The 21,627-nt window shown below is 47.0% G+C and overlaps 1 protein-coding gene across 2 annotated transcripts in view; it reads right to left on the minus strand.

Moving 5' to 3' along the window:
* Nucleotides 1-206: 206 nt before the first annotated feature.
* The window catches only part of pigk (phosphatidylinositol glycan anchor biosynthesis class K), a 117,509-nt gene continuing 96,088 nt past the window's right edge, over nucleotides 207-21,627 (minus strand). For both annotated transcript variants that reach the window (XM_033029030.1, XM_033029031.1), the window contains one exon: nucleotides 207-394. In XM_033029030.1, the coding sequence (XP_032884921.1) occupies nucleotides 278-394 (117 nt within the window). In that variant the 3' untranslated portion in view covers nucleotides 207-277. The remainder of the gene's footprint in view (nucleotides 395-21,627) is intronic.

Here is a 21,627-nt window from a genome sequence, read left to right on the forward strand (position 1 = left end):
TCCTCCCACTTCCCAAAGACGTGCAGGGTTTGGAGGTTAAGATTGCCTCTGTGAATTGCCGCTAGGGTGTTGGGGGCGGATGAGGAAAATGGGGTAACGTGGAAAGGAGTGTGAACGGGTGAACGAGGGTCGGTCTGGTCTCGGTGGGACTGAAGGACCTGTTTCCAGGGCGGTAATTTCTAAACTAAATAAAAACTCCACAAGAATGAGTGAGAAATAGTTTACAGCATCAGTGCACCAAGGAATGTGTCTCTCGTTGACAGCTCAGTAGTGCCTCTCAGAATACATGCTTGAGGTGCTTCAAGCCGTAGCTCTTGAAGAAGACCAGGAGGATGAGGGTCCAGAGACCAAGGATGAATCCGTCTGGAGGATGCCAGTCCTTCCTCTTCGGCTTCTGCAAGAGAAAACAGCGGCGCCATTAAAAACTGCAGATGCTGGAAAACGGAATTAACAGCAGAGAATGCTTCAAACACCCAGCAGCTCGAGATGGAGGCGCAGCGGTAGAGTTACTGCCTTGCAGCGCCAGAGAGCCGGGTTCAACCCTGGCTGCGGCTGCTTGTCTGTACGGAGTTTTGTACGATTTCCATCTCTAAACTAAGCTAAATACGGTCGAAACGGTCGACAATCGGAACCCCAGGATGAAAATATCAAACACTGTCACAGAAGCCAATTAAACTACCAACCTGCACGTCTTTGGAGTGTGGATGTAAACAGGAGCACCGGGGAAAAAGGCCCACTGCCACGGGGAGAATGTCCAAACAGCTCCAGACACCCGGGATCGATCTTGACTACGGGCGCTGTCCGTACGGAGTTTGTACCTTCTCCCCGTGACCGCGTGGGTTTTCTCCGGGTGCTCTGGTTTCCTCCCACACTCCAAGGACGTGCAGGTTTGTAGGGGAGTTGGCTTTGGTAAATCGTCCCTCGTCTGTATGATCGAACCAGCCTACAGGGATCGCTGGTCGGCTCGGATTCAGCAGGCTGTTTCCGCGCTGTACGTCTAAAATGAAATGCAACTGGTCTACTGAATATTCTTGCCTTTCCTTCGGCTTTCTAGCAAGTGCAGTGTTTTGATTTCTCTGCAGGGATTATGGTTTCATACAGCTGTTCGAGGGAACTATTTGCTGTGTGAAGACTTACTCTGGCAACTCTGGGGAAAGTGTAAACACATTTTAGAGATAGATTTCCCTAGGTGGACCTGAGGAAGACTGCCATGCACATGAAAAATAGTGAGACAACAACGTGTACTCACATAGCATCTTTGTCATCAAAGCTCCTGCATAATCTTATTTATCAATTTTGGGACGAGCATCTCATCACGGGCAGCATTTCTTGCTCATTTCCAATTGTCCTTGAGGAAATAGTGGAGTTCTAACTTTTAAATCACAGCATTCCTTCTCATAGAAAATAAATACAAAAATGGGAAAAATTGTACAAAAGTAGGTGGTTTTGCAGATAGTGAAGATGGTTGTGAAAGATTGTAGCAGGATCTGGATCGAGTGGCCAGGAGGACTAAGGAATAGTTGACGGAATTCAATACGGAGAAATGTGAGGTGTTGCATTTTGGGACGTCTAACAAGGGCAGGACCTATACAGTAAATGGTAGGCCTCTGGGGAGTGATGTATTATATATTATATTATATTATATATTATATTATTATAGAGCAGAGGGATCTAGGAGTACAGGTGCATGGTTCCTTGAAGGTCGAGTCGCAGGTAGATAAGGTGGTCAAAAAGGCTTTTGGCACATTGGCCTTCATCAGTCAGAGTATTGAGTATAGAAGTTGGGAGGTTATGTTGCAGTTGTATAAGACGTTGGTGAGACCGCATTTAGAACATTGTGTTCAGTTCTAGGCACCATTTGTAGGAAAGATATTGCCAAGCTTGAAAGGGTTCAGAGAAGATTTATGAGGATGTTGCCAGGACTAGAGGGTGTGAGCTATAGGGAGAGGTTGAGTAGACTGGGTCTCTATTCCATGGAGCGCAGGGGGATGAGGGGGGGATCTTATTGAGGTGTATAAAATCCTGAGAGGAATAGATCGGGAAGATGCACAGAATCTCTTGCCCAGAGTAGGCAAATCGAGGACCAGAGGACATAGGTTCAAGTTGAATGGGAAAAGATTTAATAGGAATCTGAGTGGTAACTTTTTCACACAAAGGGTGGTGAGTGTATGGAACAATCTGCCAGAGGAGGTAGTTGAGGCTGGGACTATCCCAACGTTTAAGAAACAGTTAGACAGGTACATGGATAGCTGTAAACTGGAAGTATCCCGAACTAATTCTGCTACCACCATAATCTACTGCAACAAGTGACGGCTCCCACTGATTGTCGCCGGAAGCTTGCGTCCTTTTTAAAGCGGACGATGACAGCGATGTCAACATTTGAAACATGGAAGATGGACACGAAAGAAGAAGAAGGCTGATGAACATGAATGGACTGATCGAACAGTGTTCATTTAGACAGGATTTGTCCGCTTTTAATAGGGAGTATGTGCCTGGTGTTATTTCACATTGTCTGGCAAAGGAAATACGACTGTAGCTGTACTGGAACAGCTTGGTTTAGTAACACAACCACTTCTCAGAGTAAAGTCTTCAGTAGCATCTCGGGAATACTCTCTGGTCCCTCACTCAGCCTGTGCAGTGTTCATTACACACGGCAATGGCTGGATATTTTGTGGAATTAATGGAACCGCGATATGAGACGGATCATCAACTTGGCTGTTCTGGCTGAGCAGAGGCTCAAAACATCAAAGCAGTAAAGAGAGTGTGGGGAAAAAAGCAGAGAGAGAAACAAAGGTATGTGCAGGGCTCCGGGGCTAGCAACTGAAGACACAGTCACTAATAAGATGGCAAATGCTCGAGAAACCGGAATTGGCAGACAGCGCAGTTCTTGCAGTTGTCCGTGACTGAAGGAGATGACAGAGGCGAACCCTTTAGTTTAGTTTAGTCCAGAGATACAGCGTGGAAACAGGGAGAATGTACAAGCTGTGTACAGACAGCACCCGTAGTCAGGATCGAACCCGGGTCTCTGACACTGTTAGGCAACCACCGCACCACCGTGCTGCCCCTAAGGAAAAGACTGGTTTGGTAAACACACATGCCTGCCTACAATGTCTACCTTTCTTCCTTGAGTATTAACAACCCCTCAATCGGGCCTGATACCATTCACATCTGTGTACATTATTGCCGCAGAATTGTGCACAAAAGGGTTGCTCCTGGCGAATGAGTTATGTCTTAGTTATCTCGATGTGTGTCTGCGGGTGATATCTCGTCTTCCATCCCTGCACCTTATCTCAGCAGTCTCTCAAGGCTTCAGTTCTGTTTGTCCTGATCAGCATGATGGTTATCTGAGTCCATTCACTGCCTGATGATTCCACTGTGCATCCATCAACTCCAGGTTGTCTGTTCTCCGTGCGATAAAGCCGTCTCCTCGGTGTAGAGGATGAAAAGCCTTTGGGAGGGAGCTGGAGGTCGCAGAGGGGGGGAGCAGTGAGAGAGGGTCTCCCCGGAACTGCCGTCGGAGAGAGGAGGAGAACTTCCTCAAAGTAGGCGTACCTTGAGGATATTTCGCAGCCTCACCCGAACTCACAGTCTTGGCCCAGTGAGACAATCTCTGACCTGGGTTGGAACATTCTCACCTGGGTTGCTCCCACTAGAGAGACGATCACGAGACCAAACTTATCAACAAGTAGCGAGCAGTGCAAAGCTACAAACTACCTCGGGCTATCTTTAATCGGACTTCACTGGACCTTGTCTTGCACTAAACGTTATTCCTTTATCATATATCTGTGCACTGTGGATGACTCAATTGTAATGTATATCGTCTTTCCACAGAGCGGTTAGCACGCAACAAAAGCTTTTCACGGCATCATGGTGAAACGCACACCTTGTGGCTGCCCCTGGTGGCAACCCAAGGGCACAACGAACCCTCGGCTCTGGAGGGCGGCGTCTTGGTGTGGAAGGCGCTAGTCACGGGGTCGGTACCTGAGTTGGTATTTAAGGCTGGGCAACGCCCGCGACCTTCAAGGAGTAGGGAGCTGTATGCGAGAGAATAAACAGGTCTAGTGCACACAACTCGTGTCCGACTCCTGCGAGTCCGGCGAAAAACTCCAGATTCAGGGACAGTTTCTTCCCAGGTGTTATCAGGCAACTGAACCATCCTATCACAACCAGAGAGCAGTCCTGAACTACTGCTATGTCATCATCGTCGGTCACTCGAAACCAGTATGACTGTCCTCTCATGGAGGACGCCTGTGCGTTACTTTGTTTAACGTGGGGAGACTGGTGCACAGACAGCCACCCCACGGTCCTTGACAGATCTGGGTCAGGATCCAGTGGCATGGAGTCCAAGACGACCGGAGACCCTTTTCTGCTGCAGCCTTCATCCATCCGCCTTCCCAGCCGTTGTGACGCTCCACTAACGTCATCCATCGTCCTCCGCCTGTTCCACCGTTGAGGTCTAGGTTGGATTGCTCTTTGACAGAGACCTCCCCCCTTGACCTTACCGCCATAGGTGGCCCTACCAGGAGCATAGCTCCAGACCACATCGCTCTCAGGACCTCAGGTCCACACAAGCTTCTCCACCACGACAAGGTGACAATCCACGGAGACTACTACGTACCTCATTGGAGACCCCCGGACTCTTAGATTGGACTTTACTGGCTTTACCTTGTACTAAACGCTATTCACGTAATTCTCTTTATCATGTATCTGTACATTGTGGAAGGTTCGATTGTAATAATCTATTGTCTTTCCGCTGACCGGTTAGCACGCAACAAAAGATTTTCGCTGTACCTCAGTGAAACGCACACCTCCAGATCCGTCTGAAGAAGAGTCTCGACCCGAAACGTCACCCATTCCTTCTCTCCAGAGACGCTGCCTGCCCCACTGAGTTACTCCAGCTTTTTTGTGTCTTATCTCCAGATTCAGGGACAGTTTCAGGGACCATCTTACTAACAACTCGGGAGTGGCCCTCGGCCGCGATCTACCTCATTGGAGACCCTCGGACTATCTTCATTCGGACTTTACTGGCTTTATCTTGCACTAAACATTATTCATGTTGTTCCCTTTATCGTGTATCCGTACGCCACGGACGGCTCGATTACCTCAGCGCACGTGACAATGAACAAAACTGAAACAATACTTTCATCGAAAATCAGCCTGGCACCGTCTCTGATGCCGAGAATGGTAATGCCCCTGTCCCACTTAGGAAACCTGAACGGAAACCTCTGGAGACTTTGCGCCCCACCCAAGGTTTCCGTGCGGTTCCCGGAGGTTTTTGTCAGTCTCCCAAATGGTCGAAAGTGGTTTCCGCTTCTTCTATGTTCCGGCGATTATTTCAAAAAATTCAAAACCGGCCGCAACTAAAAATAGGTTGCCGTTTTAAAAATCGGTAATTTTTTTAGTCGAAGCTGGTTGCGATGCTAGTTGAAGGTGGTTGCCGGAGGTTGCAGGTGGTTGCCGGAGGTTGCAGGTAGTGGAAGCAGGTAGGGAGACTGACAAAAACCTCCGGGAACCGCACGGAAACCTTGGGTGGGGCGCAAAGTCTCCAGAGGTTTCCGTTCAGGTTTCCTAAGTGGGACAGGGGCATTAGGCTCCATCATCTGTGGCGAGACGGGGGATTGTGTGAAAGGATCGGCGATTAGAGTGGGGTTGGGCCGCACCTCGTGAAGATGCTCGGCAGTAAAATGGCTGAGAGTGGATGCAATTTGTCCGTGAGGTTCGGTGCCATCTATTGGGGGGGGGGGGGGGCTCACATCTGCGGCTAATAAATAGCATGATTGATCGAACAAAGTGGATAGTGAAAAGTGCAAAGCCTCCGGAACAATGGCCTGGCATGTTAATTGGAAGATTTTAAACGCAACTGACGCATAAATATAATTACTGTTGGAGAGTGAGTATCCTGAGGGAATGTTAATGGGCAACGACTTCTGGCTTCCTTTCCTCTCACCCTCAACGTACATGCATTTATATGTATGCACAATTTCCACAAGTGTGAGTCGCGGCTGTGATAGCTGGTGGCTGCCTGCTGCTGTATAATTGGAGATGAAGTTACATTTCAATCCCACAGCAGGATTTAAAATACATTTAAGGGGGTGAAAAAACACATTCTGCTCCCCTCGACGGTGTTTTAAAAAAGCAATCTCCTGTCGAATGTGGTCAGACTACATGTCGCAGGCAGCTCCCTCCAGACTCGATTGGACTCCAATGAGTACGATGCTATCTGTTCGAACAGCGAGTGTTGACTTGCGGCTTGCAATGGCTGGGCTCGTTCACCAACCTTTCCACAAAGCAGTCCAATTTTTGCAGTGCCTCTCTCCATGACTGTTTTGTATTAGTTCAGTTCAGTTTAGTTTATTGTCACGTGTACCGAGGTACTGTGAAAATGCTTTTGTTGCGTGCTATCCAGTCAGTGGAAAGACAATACATGATTACAATCGAGCCATTCACAGTGTACAGATACATGATAAGGGAATAACGTTTAGTGCAAGGTAAAGCCAGCAAAGTCCGATCAAGGATAGTCTAGTCTGAGGGTCACCAATGAGGTAGATAGTAGTTCAGGACCGCTCTCTGGCTGTGGTAGGTTGCTTGATAACAGCTGGGAAGAAACTGTTACTGAATCTGGAGGTGTGCGTTTTCACACTTCTATACCATTTTCCCCATGGGAGTGGCCGGGGTGCGACTTGTCCTTGATTATGCAGCTGGCCTTGTCGAGGCAAGAGAGGTTGGTTTGTGTGATGGTCTGGGTTATTTAAAGCTCATTAGCGCGTGGGAAATGAAAACCGTCTGGAGCACAAAACGACTTTAATGATATTAAGGCTGATGGAAACGATCACAGATTTATGCAGTGATATCACCACAATAACAAAATCCAATTATACATTGCTTTTAATGTAATCATTGTCCGTATTGCTACACAAATTTGACAGAGGGAAATGACCAAAGGTTTGATTAGATGGATCATGTATTCTTGCTATTGAGGGTGTGCAGCGTGGGTTCACCAGGTTAATTGTGGAACTGACCTCTGTGCTTCTTTACTCTTTGTGGAATTTGTGGAAGGACATTCTTGCTATTGAGGGAGTGCAGCGTAGGTTTACAAGGTTCATTCCCGGGATGGCGGGACTGTCATGTGCTGAGAGAATGGAAATCTTAATAATCTTATTGAAACATATAAGATTATTAAGGGTTCGGACCCGCTAGAGGCGGGAAACATGTTCCCGATGTTGGGGGAGTCCAGAACCAGGGGCCACAGTTTAAGAATAAAAGGTGAGGCATTTAGAACGGAGATGAGGAAACACATTTTCACATAGAGAGTTGTGAATCTGTGGAATTCTCTGCCTCAGAGGGCGGTGGAGGCCGGTTCTCTAGATATTTTCAAGGAGAGCTAGGTAGGGCTCTTAAAGTTAGCGGAGTCAGGGGATATGGGGAGAAGGCAGGAACGGGGGAACTGATTGGGGATGATCAGCCATGATCACATTGAATGACGGTGCTGGCTGAAAGGGCCGAATGGCCTACTCCTGCACCTATTATCTATTGTCTATTTCACGATACCTGGTTGGGGTGGGAGATTGCAACCTTCACGTGGTCCGCCCTGTTTTGACGAATGCAATCAACCTGGCGTGCACAATCAAATAAGATCAAATAGAACAAGTTGTCCTACAACTTTAGGCTGTGCACGCCATACGCAAGAAGAAGACTACAAAGTATCATTGAACCATTGTCTGCACTGCGATTGCAATACCTCATCTTCTGGGCATATCCAGCTTTCCAGACAACTCGGGAGTGGACCTGGGTCATTGGCACTGTCGGCCACATGGCTCCACTAGCTTCACCACTGTGTGGCCCCAAAACCTTGTGTCAATTAGCTCGTTCCTGTGCTGCGCGCTGCATGCCATTCTCAGCGACAAAATCAACTTTAGCCAGCTCGGAAGGAGATCACTGATTAACATGCTTCTCAAACCGCGTCTTCTTTCAATTCCTCTCCCCATGTGCCCGCTCCACACTTGCAGGAACATGAAAGTGTCTGATTTGTTTGCTCAGCAGGTCTTGGTCTCGTTGCTCATAAGAAATAAATCAAAAGTGACTTTGACAACAGGAATCCAGCCCAGTTCTCTAATCAATTCTGTTCAGATTTCATGAATCAAAACAAGGAGCAGCCTACAAAGCCTCAACTACCTGCAGACTCTCAGCACCATTGCTTAACCATCTTTTAGTTTAGTTTCGAGATGCAGCGCGGAAACGGGCCCTCCGACCTGCGATCCGCGCACACTAACATTATCCTACACACTCGGGACAATTTACACGTCTACGCAGCCAATTAGCCAGCAAACTGGCACGTCGTTGGAGTGTGGGAGGAAACCGGAGCCCTCGGAGAAAACCCACGCAGGTCACGGGGAGGAGGTACAAACGCCGCACAGACAGCACCCGTAGTCGGGATTGAACCCGGGTCTCTGGTGCCGTGAGGCAGCAACTCTACCGCTGCGCCACCGTGCCGACCCATCTTTGGTTGCTGAGTTGCCTGCCAGTGAAAGCCACTTCAAAGCACAACAGAACCAGGGGCCACTGTTTAAGAATAAGGGGTAAGCCATTTACAATACAATGGTACAATTTATTTGTTGTCATTTGAACCTCATTGAGGTTCAAACGAAATTTGGTTTCTGCAGTCATACAAACAAGAAGAAGAACCAAGACACAACACAATTTACACAAACATCCATCACAGTGAATCTCCTCCTCGCTGTGATGGAAGGCAAAGTCTTATCTCTCCCCTGCTCTCCCCATTCTCCTCCCGATGTCAGTCAAAGCCCCCGGTGGGCGATGGTAAGTAAGTCCCGCGGCCATTAAAGCCTCGCCGGGCGATGCAAGGCCCTGCTCCAGGTCTTCCTCAACCCCGCAACTTTAGAACGGAGATGAGGAAACACTTTTTCACAAAGAGAATCTTGTCGAATTCTCTGCCTCAGAGGGCGGTGGAGGCCGGTTCTCTGGATGCTTTCAAGGGAGAGCTAGATAGGGCTCTTAAAAATAGCAGAGTCGGGGGATATGGGGAGAAGGCAGGAACGGGGTACTGATTGGGGATGATCAGCCATGATCACATTGAATGGCGGTGCTGGCTCGAAGGGCCGAATGGCCTACTCCTGCACCTATTGTCTATTGTCTATAAGAGCGGCAGGCTTCTTCTCTGAAGGACTGGTGATCCACTTTGCAACAATCCAGTAGCTCTAGTGTCACATTTACACTTCAATGCAGCTCTAAGGAAAGGCAAGCATATAGAATGGAGAACCATACAGTGGCTTGCAAAACCCGGGTCTCTGGCGCTGTAAGGCAGCAACTCTACCGCTGCGCCACCGTGCCGCCCACCGTGTGTTGTTGGATCCCATGGGATGTAACCTAACGGGCAGCACGGTGGCGCAGCGGTAGAGTTGCTGCCTTACAGCACTTTCAGCGCCAGAGAGCCGGCTTCCACCCCAACTACAGGTGCTTTCTGTACGGGGTTTGTACGTTCTCCCCGTGACCTGCGTGGGTTTTCTCCGAGATCTTCGGTTTTCTCTCACACTCCAAAGATGTACAGGTTTGTAGGTTAATTTACCCGGTATACAATGGCTTGCAAAAGTATTCATACCCCTTGAACTTTTCCACATTTTGTCACGTTACAACCACAAACGTAAATGTATTTTATTGGGATTTTATGTGATAGACCAACACAAAGTGGCGCATAATTGTGAAGTGGAAGCAAAATGATACATGGTTTTCAAATTTTTTTACAAATAAAAAACTGAAAAGTGTGGCGTGCAAAAGTATTCAGCCCCCTTTACTCTGATACCCCTAAATAAAATCCAGTGCAACCAATTGCCTTCAGAAGTCACCTAATTAGTAAATAGAGTCCACTTGTGTGTAATCTAATCTCAGTATAAATACAGCTGTTCTGTGAAGGCCTGAGGTTTGTTAGAGAACATTAGTGAACAAACAGCATCATGAAGCCCAAGGGACACACCAGCCAGGTCAGGGATAAAGTTGTGGAGAAGTTTAAAGCAGGGTTAGGTTACAAAAAAATATCCCAAGCTTTGAACATCTCACGGAGCACTGTTCAATCCATCATCTGAAAATGGAAAGAGTATGGCACAACTGCAAACCTACCAAGACATGGCCGTCCACCTAAACTGACAGGCCGGGCAAGGAGAGCATTGATCAGAGAGGCAGCCAAGAGGCCCATGGTAACTCTGGAGGAGCTGCAGAGATCCACAGCTCAGGTGGGAGAATCTGTCCACAGGACAACTATTAGTCGTGCACTCCACAAATCGGGCCTTTATGGAAGAGTGGCAAGAAGAAAGCCATTGTTGAAAAAAAGCCATAAGAAGTCCCGTTTGCAGTTTGCCACAAGCCATGTGGGGGACACAGCAAACATGTGGAGGAAGGTGCTCTGGTCAGATGAGACCAAAATTGAAGTTTTTGGCCTAAATGCAAAACGCTATGTGTGGCGGAAAACTAACACTGCACATCACCCTGAACACACCATCCCCACTGTGAAACATAGTGGTGGCAGCATCATGCTGTGGGGATGCTTTTCTTCAGCAGGGACAGGGAAGCTGGTCAGAGTTGATGGGAAGATGGATGGAGCCAAATACAGGGCAATCTTGGAAGAAAACCTGTTAGAGTCTGCGAAAGACTGAGACTGGGGCGGAGGTTCACCTTCCAGCTGGACAATGACCCTAAACATACAGCCAGAGCTACAATGGAATGGTTTAGATCAAAGCATATTCATGTGTTAGAATGGCCCAGTCAAAGTCCAGACCTAAATCCAATTGAAAATCTCTGGCAAGACTTGAAAATTGCTGTTCACAGACACTCTCCATCCAATCTGACTGAGCTTGAGCTATTTTGCAAAGAAGAATGGGCAAAAATTTCAGTCTCTAGATGTGCAAAGCTGGTAGAGACATACCCCAAAAGACTTGCAGCTGTAATTGCAGCGAAAGGTGGTTCTACAAAGTATTGACTCAGGGGGGCTGAATACTTTTGCACGCCACACTTTTCAGTTTTTTATTTGTAAAAAAATTTGAAAACCATGTATCATTTACCTTCCACTTCACAATTATGCACCACTTTGTGTTGGTCTATCACATCAAATCCCAATAAAATACATTTACGTTTGTGGTTGTAACGTGACAAAATGTGGAAAAGTTCAAGGGGTATGAATACTTTTGCAATACCTTTATTGAAGAGAGATCTGACAACTGTAAAGTAAAGACTGCTTGCTCCAATTATACATGATCCTACAGCAGTGCTTCTTCAGCTATTTCAGTGTCATTCACCCTTGAGACTTTATCACAAAATTTCATTCACCCTCGACTACACTTTCTTATGTTTTTTGGTCATTTTTGTCTTATTCTCCCTTGTGCACAATTTTATATGTCATTTTCTTTGTCACATGAGCAAAAAACATAAATTAACTCATTTCTTAAGTGTTTATTTTATTCAACTTTTTGAACATCCTAAAAACATGTCAAGAAAACTAGGAGTAAAAAATAAATTACCACTGGAGTTGGAAAATCATTCTATTAGAATGATAAAAGACCCACCCCGGATGGCAGGCATCATGTGTTCACAGGTCAACAAAAATGTTGGGGAAACTCAGCGGGTGAGGCAGCCTCATGCAATCCTTGCATGTCTCACCCGCTGAGATTCTACTGCATATTTGTCTACCTTTAATTTTTCCAGCTTCAGCAGTTCTTTCTTAAACGTGTTCACAGAAGGTGCGCTGCCGTGCTGGTGGCTTTGCGCAGGATGCGTTACAGCCAGAGCTCGGCGCTCGGCGCTCGGCCGCGCTTTGCGGGCCGGATGATTACGGGGGAAAAAACTCCACCTGCGGGCCGGATGATTTCGGGTTACGGACCGCATTCGGCCCCGGGGGCGTAGGTTGCCGACCCCTGGTCTAAACACTGGGGTCTGCAGTTTTTTTCTTGGAAAACTAGCTGAATAAACCATGGATCATCATTCACCCTTCAATCACCCCTCTAGTTTCATTCTTCGCAAAATAATGTAATTCGCCCTTGGGTGAACCATTCACCAGTTTAAGAAGCACTGTCCTGGAGCACTACGTCTAGTGCTGGTCTCCCAACACAGGGGGAAATATATTTGCAAAAGAAGTGTGGCAAAGGTTTAATCAGATAGATTACTGGGAAGCGAGATGTTTGACGAATGAGACGTGATCTCTTAGTAACTTCCAAAAATTCTCACAGGGCTGAACAAAGTAGGTATGTCGGACTCGCCCCTATTTCTCCCCGTCCCCCAGCTACTTTCCTCACTCGCGCTTCACAATACGTAACTCTTCAATTCTGATCACTTGGCTGTCTTTCACGCGCCATTTACGCGACCTGCTAGCGTGTGAGTAGCGCGTGGGTAGCGTGTGGGGGGCACGGGGACGGGCGCATGGAGTGGTGTGGAGTGGCGTGGAGGAGTGTGGACTTCATCCTGAACGAAATCTTCGCGCGCCACAGGCCTGTCGCGCGACTGACGGCCAAAGTGGGACAGGCCCAAGACCCTGGCGCGACGCAACCTCTCACCTCCAACAGCAGCAGAAGCAGGCAAACAATCGTCAAACTCTGCCTGGGGCTCACGGTCGTTGCGGATCCGGATCCGCCCCCACTTCTACTCCCCGAGTGGGGCCAACAAAATTAAATATAGACACAAAATGCAGGAGTAACTCCATGGGACCGGCAGCGTCTCTGGAGAGAAGGAATGGATGACGTTTCGGGTCAAGACCCTTCTTTCAGACTGAAGAAGAGTCTCGACACGAAACATCATCCAATGCTTCTCTCCAGAGACGCTGCCGGTCCCGCTGAGTTACTCCTGCATTTTGTGTCCGTCTTCAAATGACATCACGTGCTCCAGACGGCTGTGCGGGCGCATGATGACGTAAGCGACTCTCGCGGGACCAACGCGCGACCATCACTACCGACCTGTCGCGTAAGTGACGGCCCAGGTGGGACAGGCCCTTTATGCTTTTATCTCTGGCCTTTGTTCCAACCTATCAACACCCCCGCCCCCCGCACATGTGTAGGAAGGAACTGCAGATGCTGGTTTTACACCGAAGATAAACATGAAATGCTGGAGCAACTCAGCGGGTCAAGCTGCATCTCTGGAGATAAGGAATGGGTGACGTTTCGGGCCGAGGCCCTTCTTCCTCTCATGTCCTACCTATCACCTGCAGCTCTTTGTCCTGCCTCTCCCCTCTCCCTCATTACAATCAGTCTGAAGGAGGGTCTCGACCCGAAACATCATCTTCCCATGTTCTCCAGAGTTGCTGCCTGACCTGCTGAGTTACTCCACCACTTTGTGACCTCAAAATAAATATCTGCCACATAGGATAGAGATGAAATTTCTCCATCCAGAGGACAATGATTTTACTTCGGAGTCACGTGAGTGACTACGTGAAGAAGGCCCGTTCAGCCGCACGTGCGTCATTACGTCAGATTGGTGCAGGCGACCGGTTGGGGAGCAGGAGTTCCTCCAGCCTGGTAAGTTTAAACTTCAGGTAAGCTGGTTTTTCTTACCTGTTTATTCCCTGCAGGAACCTCTAGTTCCAGAGGTTTTCTGTCGGTGGATTCGTGAGGCCCTACGAGGGAACCAGGCTGTGGGGAAACTCCGGTTCTTGCCGCCAAGCACGGGTAGCTGGGTTGTCGGGTTTCACGAAGTCGGTCGCTGACGGGTGGTCAGTGGCTTACAGGCGCTCCGGGTGCCGGGAGGGGTTCCCTCCGATAGGCACAGAAACGCTGGGGTCCCCAGGGAAGGGACCTCCAGTAGGCCGGGTGCGAGAGGGCATTTCCCTCTGAGATGATTGGGACCGCCAGTAGAGCGGGAGATTTAATATGAATATTTAAGCTGGGGTTCCCGTGGAGGGGACCGCCAGCAGGCCGGGGGCTGGGAGTGGTGTTTCCCTCCGATATGAATGTTAATGCTGAGGTTTCCGTGGAGGGGACCGCCAGCAGGCCGGGTGCCGGGAGTGGTTTTCCCTCCAAGATATGTATGTTAATGCTGGGGTTCCTGTGGAGCGGACCTCCAGTAGATCAGGAGTCTGGGTGGGTTTTTCCTCCAAGATAAATATTTATGCTGGGGTTCCCGTGGAGGGGACCTCCAGGAGACGGGAGAAAAAATATATATGCCGGGTGTTGGGAGGTTTCCCCGATATCCATATAGAGGCTGGGGTTCCCGGGTAGTGGAATCCAGTAATTATGCGGCTTGCAGACCGCAGGGATCCCCAGGTAAGGGGTTAAACGGACTGGAACGGTCAGCCCTGGGGCCGGTAGGGGTTTTCCTCCGGTAATATATAAGGGTGCTGGGATTCCCGGGGGAGGGGAAATCTACCAGCAATGCGGTGCCCAGACCACAGAGGTCCCCAAGATATGGGGTAAATCGACCCAAGTGGTCAGTCCTGGTGCCGGGAGGGTTCCTTTCCGGTAAAAATAAATAATGTGGAAGTTGGCCAGGATGGAGCCTTATTGAGAGGAGGCTCAAGATAGATACACCCTAACATCAGGAGGTATGGCAGTGTTGGGCAGATGGGAGAGCCTTGCCAGCAGCGCCTTGTAACAGGGCTACATAATAGGGATGCCGAATATATGGCAGTGCCGACCTATTGCTCTAAGCCGTGTCAGCAGCGCCTTATATCGGGCTGTTTAAATGTATGGCAGCAGCACCTGGAGAAGGGCTGCAATTATGTCTCCCTCATGGAGGAGGTGAGCTTACCAGGGCATTTTCTGACCCTGAAGGGTGGACCTGTTGGAGAGGTCATGCCAGCAGCGCCTTGTAGTAGGGCTGCTTAATGTCTCCCTTATGGAAGAGGAGAACATGCCAGGTCAGTGTAATCTGATGCCGAGGCTGAGGGTATAGCATGGAGCATACCTCAAGGAATGAAGGGCACATGTCAGAGGTACGATTCTAGCAGCAAGGTTGCCATTACAACAATGCAGTGAGCACCGCTATCAGGGGAGTTAGAGCCACCCGCTGAATATTCTATTCAGGTGAGACATATTCCACAGGCAAAACCTGAAGGGCGAAGCACATAGTTTAGGGGGAAGACGCACCCCACGGCTTCATCGGCAGGAAACGGTTCACTGAAGCTGGTAGCAGCATTAAGCTGACCAGAGTTAATCTACAACTAAGTGACCACGAACAAGTTGGTAAGATTTACAATTGGTTGGGCAACACACAAATAACTGAGACATTGTCATCTACTCAGAGGCATTTTAACCAGGTAACTGGACAATACTAGTATCCCAAGAAGGTTGGAATTTGGCCAGAAGAGTGTTGAGCCAGGTCCAGTATTTTTAGCCAGGTTGCCTTCGAGACAGGCTCGGAGATATGGGGAATTGTCTTTCAAGGCAAGGTCAGAATTATGGCAAGAGTTGTCTTGGAACATATAACCATATAACAATTACAGCATGGAAACAGGACATGTGAGAATTATCAGAACCGGGCCAGAGTTATTGTCAGCGCAGACTCTAAATTATGGCAGGTGTGGCCTGTTCATTAGGAAAGAAGGGTGATCAAACTGATTTCCTAGGGGTTTTTCCATGTACAATGATCATCAGAGATGTTTGAAGGCATTGTTATGATGAGGCAAGTTAAACAGTATGATAACAATAAATCATTCAAAGGACTACTCAGAGTTCAAAAACAAATGTGATGTATTGTCTGGATTATATTTTGATGCTGTATTTGACTAAAATCCACTCAGTTTCAAGCTAATTGAGGAATTGGTTTCCCCTATCCAGTATATTAGGTTGTTATCAAATGGATAGTTGTCATGTGACTCTGCCCTGGGCAATAGATTGCAATCAATAGAAACCTGGAACAGCCTTGTGGTTATAAAGGAGTTCCTATTCATTAGACTAACTGACAATGTAATAGATGTGATGCAGCTGTGCATTTGGGAGAACTGACAGCATGCTTAATGACAAACAATAAGGGTCATGAAGATAATTGATAATACAAATTGCTATTGCCAGCTGAAGCTAATAAAGCCACTATGATGGACCAACGGTATTCAGCATTGCTCCAGTAGTTGATCAATAAATATGTCATTATATTGCAAAAAAGATGCTATGGCTTAAGGTGGGAACATGCGAATGTCATCTCTAGTTGAGGTGCAGGAGATTTGCAATGAGTTATTAACTCTTCAGTATTGGTATCAACTATCTATAGACCCTAAGTCCATTATGGGTTAAAGAGTGATTGAGTGAATATGCATAAGGGCATGCTCAACTTCATGTTGATACACTAAGATGTGGCATATGATAAGCACGAGGGTGCAATCAGGGAAAAGATCCTGTAAAAGGTACATAATCTAATTTGCCACTGGAGTATCATTAAGTACAGATCAATGACAACACAGAATGGGTGTTGGACCACGCAGTATTTATGAAATTCTGATTTAATGCAACACCGAATATAGATATATTGTTTTCATGCTAATTAAAGGTAGCAAAATGTGTGGCATAACAGTGGCGAAAGATACGTTCTCGTTACAAGCATGAGGAATGGTCTTTTATGTCTTCCTTCAAATTTGCTTTATGAGTCGGGTCTTGGAATAGAGTCATCAAGAGTCGCTTTAGGTTCCAGCTATGGAATTGGCCTATGCAGTTTGATTCCCGATTTGACGGGAATAATAATAATGCAACATTATATGGTTATTTAAACGTAATTTGCTGGTCCAGCCTGCGGCTTGACAGATCAGCCGTTGCATGATAAAATCAATATATGTTCTACAGATTCTCAATAGACTGCTTACGGCTTGGGTTTGCCATGCCTATTTTTGTATGTATTCTCAGTGTTGGAATGGTACCAAAAAGCGGAATTTTGCTGCTTCAGGAGATGGGAAGCGTTTGTTTAATGCTCATGTTAGATTTTAAAATGGTACAGATTCTGAGTTATTGCAGTTCATTTAAATGGTCTTTGACAATATGGAATTATAGGATCATTAACTGTGGTAAGGGGCTTTCCATCAGACTAACTGCAGCTAACGAGGTCTAAGTTGTTGGGTTCACCTCGGATATCGAGTTAGTAAAGGATATCTGTTACACAGGTTTCCCAGGACAAGTACAATGCAGTATAGGAGATTGACATTGTGTAACACTATTTGAACCAGGGGGTTCCAGCTACATTCGTAGCTTTGATCGGACCTCATTATGTAGTTATCCTCCTGACGCTGGTTAGCGCAACAGGTCACTCGTTACATTATTGTGACAGGAGAGGATGATTACATCTGCAAATATATGCATAGTATTTTATGCTATAATTAATTTAAGCAGAGCAGTAGGGGTGTCAGGTCTTAAAATAACTCAAGACATACCCAGGGATTTCTCATTATGTGGGGACACACATATACAACAATACGTCAAGGTCACCAAGAGCCTTTGAGACTCTGAGCTAACTATGATTGTTAGTTACAAAAGACGTTATAAGAACCTATTTGCTCAGATCTTGTCAGGTGTTAAAACGGAGTTGAGGTATGCAGGAGTAGATACTGATCTGGATCTCGCTCCATCAGGGCTGCTATAACAGCAGCAGCAAGGGTTAATTACGTTCCGCTGGACCACATCAGTAGTGTGGTCAAACGAACAATATTGCAAACATGTTATAATAACCCGTTGCCAGACCAGAGGTATTCTCAATTTATTTTATGTTCTGTTATAGGTTCCATCCGGATGAGAGATGTGACTATTGTTATTTAATGAATAATAAAGTAGATTATTATCTGAATGGTGGCCGATTAGGAAAGGGGGAGATGCAACGAGACCTGGGTGTCATGGTACACCAGTCATTAAAAGTAGGCATGCAGGTGCAGCAGGCAGTGAAGAAGGCGAATGGTATGTTAGCATTCATAGCAAAAGGATTTGAGTATAGGAGCAGGGAGGTTCTACTGCAGTTGTACAGGGTCTTGGTGAGACCACACCTGGAGTATTGCGTACAGTTTTGGTCTCCTAATCTGAGGAAAGACATTCTTGCCATAGAGGGAGTACAGAGAAGGTTCACCAGACTGATTCCTGGGATGTCAGGACTTTCATATGAAGAAAGACTGGATAGACTCGGCTTGTACTCGCTAGAATTTAGAAGATTGAGGGGGGATCTTCTAGAAACTTACAAAATTCTTACGGGGTTGGACAGGCTAGATGCAGGAAGATTGTTCCCGATGTTGGGGAAGTCCAGAACAAGGGGTCACAGTTTAAGGATAAGGGGGAAATCTTTTAGGACCGAGATGAGGAAAACTTTTTTCACACAGAGAGTGGTGAATCTCTGGAATTCTCTCCCGCAGAAGGTAGTTGAGGCCAGTTCATTGGCTATATTTAAGAGGGAGTTAGATGTGGCCCTTGTGGCTAAAGGGATCAGGGGGTATGGAGAGAAGGCAGGTACAGGATACTGAGTTGGATGATCAGCCATGATCATATTGAATGGCCTACTCCTGCACCTATTTTCTATGTTTCTATTTAACAGCATCAGCATGTTTAAATCTATGTCATGACTGTATGCATTATGAATGTTTTCCCTCATTTTGTCAATGAGGCAGTTGTGGTTGTGTAGTCTTGTTTTCCCACGGCATGAAATCACAGAGCTTTGAAATCTTCACATAGTCACTCACGTGACTCCGAAGTAAAATAGTAAGATTAAACGAGAACTTACAAGTTTGAAGTTTGATCTTTATTTTATGAGGAGTTACGATGAGGGAATACGTGCCCTCCGCTCCCAGCCCTCGTTAAGCTCATCTGGTGGTTCTAGTCTTCTTTCATCTTACTATCATACTTCAGTCACTGTTATTATTATCTGTGATTTCACACCGCTGCTTTGAAGATTGACGCACGTGCGGCTGAACAGGCCTTCTTCACGTATTCCCTCATCGTAACTCCTCATAAAATAAAGATCAAACTTCAAACTGGTAAGTTCTCGTTTAATCTTACTATTCTTCGGCATTATCTCCCATGTGGTTCAAGAGAAAAATCAACTGATTTTTAAATATTAAAGAAATCTAGGCGTTGATTCATATTAGTACAGGAAATGGTGCTGCGGTAGAAGATGCATCATACTATTAATTGGTGGAATAGATAAGAGAGGTTAAATGGCTGATCCCTATTATCAGCCTCAATTATCAGAATATGACACAAGAAACTGCAGATGCTGAAACTTACAGAATAATGAAAGGCATTGATAGAGTGGATGTGGAAAGGATGTTTTCACTGGTGGGAGTGTCCAGGAACAGAGGTCAAAGCTTTTAGAAAGGAGGTGAGGAGGAGCTTCTTTAGTCAGAGGGCTGTGGAGCCCAAATCAGTGGATATTTTTACGGCAGAGGTAGACAAATTCTTGATTAGTCTGAAGAAGGGTCTCGACCTGAAACGTCACCCATTCCTTCTCTCCAGAGATGCTTGCTGTTACTCCCGCATTTTGTGGAGTACCTTTAATTCTTGATTAGAGCGGGTGTCAAGGGTTCTGGGGAGAAGGCAGGAAAATGGGATTAGGAGGCAGAGATTAGCCATGATTGAATGGCAGAGTGGACTCGATGGGCTGAATGGCCTAATTCTACTACTATAATTTGTGAACTTGTGAGTCTTGTACAAAGCACCAAATGCTGGAGGAACTCAGTAGGTCAGGCAGCAGCTGTGGAGGGAATGGACTGGCGATGTTTTAGATCGGGACTCTTCTTCATACTTCTGAAGGGTCTGAAGAATGATCCCAACCCGAAACGTCGCCTGTCCATTCCCTCCACAGATGCTGCCTGGTCCGCTGAGTTCCTCCAGCACTGTGATTTGTTCTAATGAAGGAGCTCTGCACTGCTGGGGGGCAGCACCTTTTAGAGACCCCAGTAACCCAAAATTCTAGGTGATCGTAAAGACCTTTTAGTTTAGTTTAGCTATACAGCGCGGAAACAGGCCCTTCAGCGCCGACCAGCGATCCCAGTTGCCTAGCACATCTTTACACACACTAGAGACAATTTACTATTTTCACCGAAGCCAAATTAGCTTATAAACCTGCACGTCTTTGGAGTGTGGGAGGAAACCGGAGCACCCGGAGAAAACCCACGCGGTCACGGGGAGAACGTACAAACTCCGTACAGACAGCACTCGCGGTCAGGGTAGAACATGGGTCTCTGGCGCTGTAAGGCAGCAACACTACTGCTGCGCCACCGTGCCGCGCCTCAACAATTTGGAACAGAAACATTGGAGTAAATGCCACCGTTGTCAATTCCCCGATCATCAGCAGCAAACTAGATCCTCAGGTCATAATCGGCACAGAGTCAACAGCACACAGAGTGTACATCAACTGCTCTCTGGGGGCCCGGGGTGACCCGAGGTCACAAAAGGCACAATTTAAACACATTTCTTTTTCCTTCCTCGCTCTGACCATATTTTTACAGCCATATTTTATTTTCAAATCAAATTCTCAAATGCTCCTGCCGGGATTTGAACTTGTGACCTGTTGATCAATAACCCTGCAACACAGACCCAACGAAACTGTGCCCTGACATACCCTTGTGAACTCCCTGACTCTTGAAAGTGTTGACTTCATTGGGGCAGCACTGGGGACACAACTCACCCACAGCCAGAACTGCTCCTGGCCTCGATCCGCTCTCTGATAAAGCCCTTCATCTGCTCCTGCTGTTACTCCTGAGCAACAACAGTAACTTCATCTGTCCCCAGTAGTGCATGTGAAATCCTCAAATTAATTGACGTGGTTTAAGTATCGCGTTTATAAAATTCCACAGCCTTCCTCAGCTCCTCCCATTCGCTTGAACATACTGGCGGGTTGTATCAAGGCTTGGTTTGGGAACAGCTCCGCCCGAGAACGCAAGTAACTGCAGAGCATTGCGGATGTAGCCCGGTCCATCACACAGATCAAACTCCCCACAGTCTGAAGAAGAGTCTCAACCCAAAACATCACCCATTCCTTCTCTCCAGAGATGCTGCCTGACCTGCTGTGTTACCTTTAGTGTCTACCCCCCACCAATTACTTTGTGGGGATAGGCACTAAAGTGTACACTTCACGCTGCCTCATAAACATAATCAAAGACCCCTGAAGAAGGGTCTCGACCCGAAGGGTCATCGATTCCTGAAGAAGGGTCTCGACCCAAAATGACGCCAATTCTTTCTCTCCAAAGAGGCTGCCTCACAAAGAAAGCACATCAGCGCCTCTACTTCCTGAGATTACGGAGAGTCGGTATATCAAGGAGTACTCTCTTGAACCTCTACAGGTGCACAGTAGAGAGCATGCTGACCAGTTGCATCGTGGCTTGGTTCGGCAACTTGAGCGCCCAAGAGCGGAAAAGACTGCAAAAAGTTGTAAACACTGCCCAGTCCATCATCGGCTCTGACCTCCCTACCATCGAGGGGATCTATCGCAGTCGCTGCTTCAAAAAGGCTGGCAGCATCATCAAGGATCCACACCATCCTGGCCACACACTCATCTCCCCGCTACCAACAGGTAGAAGGTACAGGAGCCTGAAATCTGCAACATCCAGGTTCTGGAATAGCTACTTCCCCACAGCCATCAGGCTATTAAATACAACTTCAAACAAAACTCTGAACATTAATAGCCAATTGCACTTTATCTACTTATTTATGTATATATATATTCAATGGTATATGGTCA

Source organism: Amblyraja radiata, chromosome 10 (assembly GCF_010909765.2).
Source record: "Amblyraja radiata isolate CabotCenter1 chromosome 10, sAmbRad1.1.pri, whole genome shotgun sequence".
NCBI classification, from domain to species: domain Eukaryota; kingdom Metazoa; phylum Chordata; class Chondrichthyes; order Rajiformes; family Rajidae; genus Amblyraja; species Amblyraja radiata.